The sequence below is a fragment of the Chanodichthys erythropterus genome, chromosome 17, assembly GCF_024489055.1.
Source record: "Chanodichthys erythropterus isolate Z2021 chromosome 17, ASM2448905v1, whole genome shotgun sequence".
Lineage (NCBI taxonomy): Eukaryota > Metazoa > Chordata > Actinopteri > Cypriniformes > Xenocyprididae > Chanodichthys > Chanodichthys erythropterus.
This window is the reverse complement of record NC_090237.1, coordinates 37,871,533-37,882,549: the sequence shown is the minus strand read 5'-3', so window position 1 is coordinate 37,882,549 and position 11,017 is coordinate 37,871,533. Positions and strand designations below refer to the sequence as shown.

The 11,017-nt window shown below is 37.6% G+C and overlaps 1 protein-coding gene across 1 annotated transcript; it reads right to left on the bottom strand.

The window, feature by feature from the left end:
* Window positions 1-292: 292 nt before the first annotated feature.
* On the bottom strand, window positions 293-1,243 carry LOC137004908 (olfactory receptor 52K2-like). The gene has a single exon (XM_067365605.1). The coding sequence runs from the start codon at window positions 1,241-1,243 to the stop codon at window positions 293-295; it is 951 nt and encodes a 316-aa protein (XP_067221706.1).
* Window positions 1,244-11,017: the final 9,774 nt, after the last annotated feature.

Below are 11,017 nucleotides of genomic sequence, written 5' to 3'. Positions count from 1 at the left end.
CAACCAATGATAATCAAGCATTCAGGAGCCCCATGGCATAAAATATAATAAATGCAGATCGTGTCCTTTAGTCCTTGATGTTTTAAAAACTAGAAATGCCACTGAAAAGACTTTCACTGTCTGGGGGTCTGAACAGTTCTATAAATGTTATCAACCTGAATCGGAATTACACTTTTACAGTTAAAATAGAAATCCCTTTCTAAATGCTGTTTTTTCATATGCTGTTGTTTCATTTCTTCCATTAAAGTGACAGAGTTACCATTTTTGAGAGTAGCATCCATGTTTATTTATTTCATTGCAAGGCTAAGACCTTTGCAGTTTTTATGAACTTTAGAAATGCTTGTCTTATTTCTTTTGTTCTCACTCCATAGATAATTGGGTTAAAACAACTTGGAAAAAGTAAGTACATTGTGCTCACAAATACACGACTACTGGGAGAAAAATTATTTCTTATTCTGTATGACAAGAATGCAATCAAGGCAAAAGTCAAAGTAAATGACATAACAATGAAGTGTGTAACGCAGGTGTTTAAGGCCTTCGTTTTAGTTTTGCCAGATTTGAACACAGAGGTAAAAATCAGAATGTAAGAAACATTGATAAGAATAAAATCTGCAGTTGGTATAAGGAAAGCAGTCAAAAGTCCTGCAATGTTATTAATGGATATATCTCCACATGCTAACTGAACTAATGCCATGTGTTCACAGAAACAGTGGTCGATTGAATTTGTCACACAAAATGACAATTTTCCAGCCAGAGAGACCGTAATGACCACCAGGATTACATTTCTGATTAATGGGACAGCAACATACTTTAGAAAGTTAGGGATCTCCATATATTTGTGATAATAAAGAGGTTTGCATATTGCAAAGTAACGATCCAGTGCCATCCACAAAAGCAAAGTGGACTGAAATGTTCCAACAAAATGAAGGAAAAACATTTGTATCAAACAACCAGTCAAAGATATCCCACTCCAATTAAACAAAAAGTTCAGAAGCATGTTAGGTACAAAAAATATAGGCAATATCAAGTCTACAACTGCCATAAGACCAATTAGTACATACATTGGGGAATGCAAAGATTTTTGAGAGGTAATTAAATATATCAGAATAGAATTTGCTGTGATAGCCAATAAAAACATCAGAAAGAAAGGGACAAATAAAAAAGGCCTCCATTCTCCTAGGCTGTAAAAACCAATGAGTTTGAAGTCTGTGAAAGAAATATTTTCTGCAGAAAGGTCCTTCATGCTGTAAAATGTCTTTACACTCAAGAGTATTATCTTCAAATTATGTTGATGAAACTGAAAGAAATGAACATAGTTAATCAAGTTTCCCTGCATACAACAATGGGTGTGAAAACAAATATATCTCTAATGGTATTGGTATTTTCAGATGCCATTCATCATTATGGTTTTCAAGAAGAATTGCAATAAACTTTACAAAACCACCACCAACAATAATAATAGTTATTCAATTTGGCTGAATGTATTCCTATCAATATGCAACATTTAAATTTACCTTAATTCTGAGCCTTTGTTTTTACTGTGATTTAATCTACACAAACAGGCTATTGAAAGCGAGAGGGGAAACAAGTCCAAACTGAATGCTTTCTTAAGTTGGCAGAAGATTGAGGAATAAACAATAAATATAACATTCTACCCCTTTACGGTAATAACAGAAATCATAATTTCTTCCTGAAATTCTTTTTTTTTTTTCTTCCAGTTAATGCCTTGTCTTACATCTTAGCGTGAAATGAAAGGTAGACACATATCATGGTCTTTAAATACACCATGCTGTGTCCCCAAGAGTCTGTGCACTACTGTAATCCCATAGAGCTCACCCTCATAAATTTTAAGGCATATTTAAGGCGTATTTTATATAATGTGAAATACTTCAAGGGAATGAAAAAGTACATTACTTTGTTTAATTGTTTATTCTTCAGACTTGTGAATAAGATGCGTATCTAATATTTACATGTCCAACATCTGCAAATTATATTTTCTTCTGCCTTAATTCATATTTTTAAATAATAATAAATGTAATTCATACATGTAGAATATACACAATAAGAGGAATGATGATGAATTTGTGTAAAAAAGAAAACTAGATTTTACAATAGCAAGCTTTTGACCAGCAGATGTCCTCAGCATAGTTTTTTTTTCTTATGCATTTCTCAACAGTTGGGTCACTGTTCTTTTCACACTGCATGACTATCTTGGCCAGCATTCAGTCGCTGCTGTGTTCAAACTGCACGATGGATCGGCGACAGAAGGTTTCACACTGCATTACTTTACAATAGGAAGAATTGCCGATAACTCTGTCTGGCATGCAAACAATGTTTCACAACCAAACACACACGAGATGTGACAAGGAAACAACACGATATCACGTGTGCAAGACAGGAGTTCTCACGTGAGACTGGGATTATTAAAAATGGTAGCCCGCAAGAAGCTTGCAATACGAATTGCCTGTGCGCTGATTTGCAGCAAAAACAAGAAAAAGAAAAGAAGAATATGGAGAAGGAAATGGTTGGGGAGACGCAAGGAACAAGGATTGTGTGTTCTGCACTGAGAGTGGTCTATAACTCCTCCCGAACTCCCCGCTGCTCTATATCTTGCTCTCACATTGGCTGTCAGTAATCGCCGATGTAGTTTTCAGTCAGAACACTTTTCACACAGCAGGCCAAATATCTCACGGGCGTCGGTGACTCGTCAGCGATTCTCTCAGATCGCGTCTTTGCTCATTCACACTGCGTGATTGTCACTCGCGTGAACAAGCACCGATTTGCCTGTGGTTTCGGGCATTTGTTGGCAATTTCTCAAAACCTGTCCGCAAGCCAAAATCGGGGCTAAAATTGTCCAGTCTGAACTCGGCTTTAAAAGAAAACTTAAATTCTGAACAAAAAAAGCCTATAAGTCTTCAACTACATTCACAGCTGCCCCAATTATTAACACTTGTCATTGACCAAAAACTGCAGTTACCTGGGCCAAGAGAAAAAAAGTCCATGTGGCAAGCTACAGTCTGTAACCCTCTCCCTTTTAGCTTGCTGTGAGACAGTGCTGGCTTTATATGCTGGCTTTCACCTGGTTGCAGCCAATCAGTGGATCTGAGGTGAATGGGCAGTAAATCAGCAACAGGTGAACCCAATTACCTCCTTCAGAATGGTAGCCGTAGACATATAGAGAAAACAAAAAGAAAGAAAAACACCACAAAAACACACAGAACAAATGACAAATAAAATAAAGTCTCAAGACGTAACAAATGTGACAGCTGCAGTAGGTGGTACCATTGGGACTCCATGAGCAAACCAAAAATGAAGGTAGTCTTCGTTTGTCTAGAGTGCCAAGGCCCTTTCCCCCCACTTACAGCAATCCTTAAAGATTTCTTTTTAAAGATTCACAAAGATTTGTTTTCGATTTATCTTTTCAATATGCACACCTGTAAATAAAATTATTGTCATCAACATTACAGTACTAATTGCAGTAGTTAATACAAACTTTTTAATTTAATATTTAATAAACCTTTTTTTCATGCTATGGAGTAGGCTAAAAAATGTAATGGCACTGCTGTAATGGAAAACATTTACATGTAGTTTGGTATATGTCAAACATATTTTTCATGCAGGTTCACAGGGCAATACATGGTCAAAAATAGGCAACTAATTTATTTCATAGTCATGAATTAGCTTTTGCCTTGCTGTTACTTCCCAAATAAGAGACATAAGAATGCACAAAATCACACCAGTGTAAGTTACAGACAGATTCAGATTCATATGTTCATATTTGTTGTTGCATTGCTCTACAATGATAGACTGACAACTAAAAAGACAGTTTAAAGGGATCATGACATGAGAAATCAAATTTTCCTTGAGCTTTTGACATATAAGAGGTCATCATACTATAAGAATATCCTGTAAGTTTTAGAGCTGAAAACGTCCTTGTTAGTCCAATAAAAGCTTTAATTGACACCAGATCCAGAAAACGACAGGATTTACAAAAGTAAATAGCCCCGCCCACCGAATTGCGCATAAGTAACACATGCGGTGCTAAACCGGATCGAGCTACCAAGCAATAGACTCAGCAGTAACGCAACAACATGTAAGTAACTGTGTTAATTCTAATGCCTGATCTGATATTAATGATTCATGTACAGTCAGATGTTCTTTGTCGGTGTGTCAGTAAATCAAACCAGTGACTAAACGTCACCTTGCGTTGTTTCTCTTATTAGGATGAAAATAATCTGTTATTTAACGGTGATTAAATTATATAAAGAAAGCTCAAAGAAAGCTCACTTTGTAATCGTTGGAACAGCGCGCGCTCAATCAAACTGTAACAAAGCCGGACTGAGGCAGAGATCCATTTGCAAGCTTTATTACAAAAGTAAGCGTGGTCGTACAGGCAGGGTCTAAGCAGGAGCAAACAGGAACAGCAAGGGCTAGGCAGAATCGTTGTCAGGGTACAGGCAGTAGATCAAGGCAGGCAGATATCATTCACAGTCCAGGAAACAATAAACAGTCCAGAGGTATGTAGTAAGGAATCATAAACGGGTAACCAGACAGGATCAAGAACAGATAGGCAGACAGGATACAGGGAAACGCTCAGAAATGTTACACAAGTGAAAACAAGACTTCGCGATCAGGTGATGAGTGTGTGAGTCTTTTATAGTCCAGGTAATGCATGGCAGCTGGGTGTGGTGATTAGTGTAGTGATTGGTGGAGTGAGTGCAGGTGATTGGCAGAGAGGATTATGGGGAATGTAGTCCAGGAAATGACAGGAACTGACGGTGATCGTAACACAAACAGTGCAAGTTTATCAGTGACTCCCGTTTTATTCAACAAATCTTTTAGTTATATCGTGTTTGCACTGTTAGTGAAGATGAAAGCATTTGTTAATGTACAGAAATTGAGTTGCAATGACGAGATCACTGCTTTCATATGCTCAACATTGTCTGTGATCAAATACAATGTTCATCACTGCAACCTTTCAAGCCATGATCTAAATATAATGCCATAGATCTAAATGTAATGCAACACTTTTCACGATTAGTTAAACTTAGAGCTGTAATAGTAAATATAAAGTTGAATAAAGTTGTTTGTTTTGTTTTGATTTGATTTTGCACACAAAAAGTATTCACATCGCTTCATAAAATTAAGGTTGAACCGTAGTCACGTGGACTATATTAACAATGTCTTTACTGCCTTTCTGGACCTTGACAGTGGTGGTTAAATTGCTGTCTATGGAAGAGACAGACAGTTCTCGGATTTCATCAAAAATATCTTAATTTGTGTTCCGAAGATAAACAAAGGTCTTATGGGTGTGGAGTGACATGAGGGTGAGTATTTAATGACAATTTAATAAATTAATGTCAAGTTTTGGTGAACTAACCCTTTAAGACACTGACACAACACTGCATGGTGGTCTTCTGGCTACAGAATTTCCCAAATGGCTGCTCTGCCACCTTCCCTTAAAGCAGGGGTGGGGAACGTTGATCCTGGAGGGGCATTGTCCTGCAGAGTTTAGCTCCAACCCTAATTGAACACACCTGAAGCTAATCAATGTCTCCTGGATTACTAAAGTTACAGGCAGGTGAGTGTTTTTTTCAGGGATGGAGCTAAACTCTGCAGGACAATGGCCCTCCAGTATCAACGTTGAAAGTATCAAAGTGAAGATGAACCTGATGAAGCACATATAGAAGTCATCTCGCACTGGTATGTTTTTTGTACTTTCATTATTTATGTAAAGTAAAACATGTATTTATCGAATTGAAAGTTTATCTTGCACATGAATGCCAGAATAGTATATAAAATCATATATTTTAGCGGAAACTAAATTCTACCTCAGACTGTAATTCTATCTCACGTTGCAAAGTAATCTAAAAACGCTCATCATTTTGTAATTTTATAACAGGTGTTCGTGTGGCAACTGCTCCAGATTCAGTCCCAGGGAGAATGTATGTTGTAAAGACATACCACAGGTAAAATCCTACTTCATCTTAGTTTCTGAAGAAAAAAACACATATTCATCTTTATGTTGTAGCCTTTACCAAGTACTAATATGTCCTTTCTGTCAAACAGGTAATGCACAGATGTGTACAGGTGGATGGTGTCACCTGTATAATAGACCACCCAGGTTTTTTTCATAACACCCTCCCCCATAGAAAAGGGTGTCCAATTAATAATGTTTAATGACACCCAAACCTTTACCAGATAACTCACACCACTCTGTCATACTCCCAATGTCTTCAGCAGCTACGGGCCCTGTAGAAGCAATTTTAAGAGAGACAAAGAGAGCAAAACAGAACATGTCAACAGCTAAGAGGAATATGGAGCTCTAGACAATGTGTCAGCCACCACATTGTCAGTGCCTTTAATGTGTCTGACATCAAGGGCATAGGATTGTAGAAAGAGGCACCAGCGGGTCAAACGCTGATTTGGGCACCACAAAGAATGTAAATAAACAAGCGGGTTGTGGTCATAGATCATAGAACCCACATACACCTCAAAATTTTGCAGGGCCCAAATCAAAGCTAAAGCCTCCTTCTCAACTACAGAATAGTTTAACTGATAAGAGGAGAATTTTTTTGAAAAATAGCTAACTTGGCGGTGAATGCCTGCATCATCGACCTGTAACAAAACTGCTTCCACACCCACGTTGCTAGCATCTACACACAACCTAAAAGGGCGATCGAAACCGGGAGCTGCCAACACAGAAGCGGAAACGAGTAACGATTTAGCTGCCTCAAAGGCTTCCTGACAGACAGAGAAGACCAGACAAAAGCCACTTTTGCCTGAACCCTCTGGAGTCTGAGGCTCATTTGGGGCCTGGAGAAGTTTTGACATGCCCTGACATTTGTGCTTTTTTCATTTGTTCATAAACACATTAATGACACAAGTGTCATTACACTGTATTCAACACAAACTAGGCTACCATAATATGTGAGGAATAATGTTTATGCGTGGTTATTGAAAAAACAAAAAACTTAAGTCACTGAAATAATGCCAAAAAAAGTATATTAAATCTGTGTTCATAAGACTTCTGGGTATTGGAGGTTGTAGACTAGAGTTTTTGCTTCAGAATTATGTAAAAAATTATGCTGCCTACTCCTTCATATAAAACAATATATTGATTTAGTTTTTGTAAGTCACTTTTTGTCAAGTAACACAGTATGCATGGAGGCGTGAATGATCATGAATAATGGGCAATTTACACCTGAGAAGACAAAAGAATCTAATAATAATGACCTGAAATGACTTGCATTTATTTATTTTATTTTATTTATTTATTTATTTGAAAGGGGACAATGTACATTAATAAACATTAAAACAATGTAAATGTACCTGAGTTAGCTCAAAAGTGCTCATTTTCATCAGTAGTCCCCCAGCCAGATTTAAACAAGGCAACCTTTAAAAATAATCACAAATACAAAATCACACACACAAAAAACAAACAAAAAATAAATAAATAAATAAAAATTTATATTAATGAGGCCTTTCAGTCAGGTAGGGTGTGAAAAAACCCTCTGTAATCATGTCTCAGCTCAATTTAAAATAATGGTATTCTATTATATTCTTTAAAATATAATGTATTTCTGTGATGCAAAGTGTCTGAACAATTATGTTACCTCTATGGTATTTCATATAGGCTTTTAGCTTAAAGCATGCACATTTGGAGAAATATTGATGGATTCTTATATGTTTATGTCAAATTTCTATACAGAGGAGTAATATTTATTCTATATTTATTCTATATATCATCACTATGAGTGCTGGATATAATTCATACTTGAAGCCGAAGGGCGCTCTGTGCACCTTTAGGCCACAAATCCATATAAAGAAGAAGAAGAACCAGGAACTAACTGCATGTCTTCTAGAGTTCGCTAACCATGGCTTTAACATCCAGATAAACACTTTTCAAGACAATAAATACACGATTGAGACGATGTATGCATGTATTGCCTCTGAATTTGCGTCTGAATAGCACTCGCTCCGTGGGCGTGGCCGCATTAGTAGATAATGAGCTGAATCACTGACTTCTGACATGGCTCTCTTTTCATACAGATTACATAAACACAAAATGTTTGTTTTCGATTTGACTTGCACGATTTAAACCCTGACATTTCAATGTTTCTTTAGACATAAGTTTAATTTTTTTGTCATTCGTATTTACTAAGTTACAGTTCATTTCCTGAGAACTATCAGATTGGACTTTGTTCAGAGGGAGACGAGAGATCATGCATCATGTTAGTTTTCTTTATTTTACAAAAAGCACAACATTTTGTTGTTGCTCTGAGTGTACACAAATAAAAGAAGATATTCCACAGATTAAAATGGTGTATAACTCTTAATTGTATGTGCAACATTGACGGAGTATTTTGAGTCTCTTTCACACTGGTAAGAAAAAAACACGGTAGTATCACCGGCGATACCCTCAGACCTCAGAGTGTTAAGCAAATCCGTGAGTGGGGCTACAACAGAAAAAAAAATCCTACAAAAACCCCTGTAATAACCCACTAACCCCAGGAATCGCATCAACTCCTTCTTGGTGGTAGGAGACGGAAACTGGTCAATGGCCTCAACCTTGTGCTGAACTGGCTGCACACACCCATCCAACAACCTTACCTAAGTAAGTCACGGTTGCTTGAGCGAACTCACATTTGGCCAGATTCACTGTAAGACCGGCCTCTTTAAAACGTGAAAAGAGGTCCGCAATACGACTCAAGTGCTGCTCCCATGAATCACTAAAAACCAGGCACATGCAGGTGCATTCCTGAGGCCAAAACTCATAACATTATAAGAGAATAACCCTTCAGATGTAATGGAGGAGATTTCCTGAGCTCGTTTGGGTCAGTGGAACCTGCCAATAGCCCTTAAGCAGATCGAACCCAACTCAATCAACGCAATCCTCAATACGAGGTAGTGGAAATGAGTCTGGTTTAGTCACTTTATTTATTTTTGATAGTCAGTGCAAAACCGATAAGTTCCATCAGACTTATTAACAAGCAGGCAGGGAGGGAGATGCCCAACTAGAAAATGAAGGCCGTGCAATGTCGTGATCAAGCATATACTGAACCTCAACCTTAGGATGCAGGAGTTTATTCTGAGACACCCAATATAAATGTTGGCGAATGGGCTCAGCATCCCCAACATCAATATCGTGCTCCAACCAGTGCATACGTGAAGGTACATCTCCAAACAAAGAGACATAGCGGTTAATAAGAGCAATCAAGTCAGCATGTTTACTCTCCGGTAAATGGTCTAACATTTTATGCAAATTTTTAAGAGTCTCTGAATTTAAGACGACCCAACAGTACCGTATCCTCTGGAAAAGAAACTCCTTCATCAACTCCCTCTTCCAAAGGAGCAGATGCAGTACTCTCAACGACCAGTACAGGTTTTACCTCAGTCTTGGCATCTTACGCTTTGTGAGAACGGCAGTAATAGGGCTTCAACAGATTTATGTGACATAACTGTGTTGACTTCCTTCTATCTGGAGTGGCAATCAGATAGTTTAAATCAGTTACTTGTTTTACTACTACAAAAGGACCAGTATACTGAGCTTGAAACAGTGAGCCTTCCACAGGTAATAGAGCCAACACCTGATTGCCTGACAAAAATTGTCATTTCTCAGCTCGCCTATCATAAAGTGACTTCATATGCTACTGTGAAGAATTCAATTTTCTTTTGCCATCTTACCTGCTTCATACAACCTACGCTTAAATTAATTCACATAACTTTTTTTAACAAATTTTTAGGTGGTGTATTCTCAGTCCAGTTATCATGAAGCACCGCCAGTGGTCCCTGAATGGTGTGCCCAAACACCAAGTCATTGGGACTGAATCCAGTACTTTCCTGCCATACCTCATGCGCTGACAATATCAACCACAGCAATCCCTCCTCCCAATTAGCTTCCATCTCCATACAATATGCCCGCAGTAAGGACTTAAGCATCTGATGGAAACGCTCCAAAGCCCCCTGGCTTTGGGCATGATAAGCACTAGCTTTATTGTGCTTAATGTGCAACAGCTTCAAGACCTGAGAAAACAAGTGAGAGGTAAAATTATTACTTTGATCACTTTGCACAATCTTTGCAATACCAAAAACGGAAATGAACCGAGTCAAGGTTTTCACCACTGATTTTGCAGTGATCGTACGGAGGGGATAGGCCGCAGGGTACAGAGTCAAGGCACACATAACAGTGAGCAAATAAATACTACCCGATTTTGATTTAGGCAATGGGCCTACACAGTCAATAATCAGATGCTCAAATGGTGGACTGACAGCAGGAATAGGAAACGATTGAGCAGGCTTGATCTTCTGATTTGGCTTGCCTGTTAATTCCCATATTGAAAAGTTTTGTTAAAAACATATGTGATTCTTATATGTTCTAACAGAATATTATAAGGGACATATATGCTGCAAAAAACACATATACAAATTGCATAATATTTATGTATTTTCAAGATATAACTAAAGTCTTACAGATTTTCATGATGTAAAAACAGGTAAATAATACAAATTTAATAGGCCTATGAATGTCCACCATATCTCTTAAGATGTGTATAAAACAGTGCATCAGTATAAGGCTGTACTTTACTGTACTTTAAACGCAAGCACATATATTAATTACAAAATTGACATTTTAATTACAAAACTAATTAATTAAATTAACATTTTAACGTGGGATGACACTTGGTGACTGTAGTCGCATTAGCTAGCCTATGTGAACACAAAAATCATGGAAATGATTCAGATATGTTAAAGGGCCAGGAGAAAAAGTCACACTTGGCTCCTTTGTGGTTAAAAATGACCGCCATAGGAAATTAATGGGAAATACGAAAACACACAAAAACTCTGAGAATCTTTTGGTGGTACAAACTACAAATCAACCATTGTGCAGAAAAAGTGCACAGCAATGAAGGGGTCACGCTCTAAAATATCAAGAGTGCAAAACAGACACTTTAAACTAGTGTGACTATAAAACAGAGCAAGTTTTTGCAAATGTGAAATATCAAGAAAATCAAGA

Excerpts from the sequence above, each read along its gene's own strand:
- LOC137004908 (XM_067365605.1), bottom strand. The coding sequence starts at position 1,243 with ATGAAGGACCTTTCTGCAGAAAATATTTCTTTCACAGACTTCAAACTC.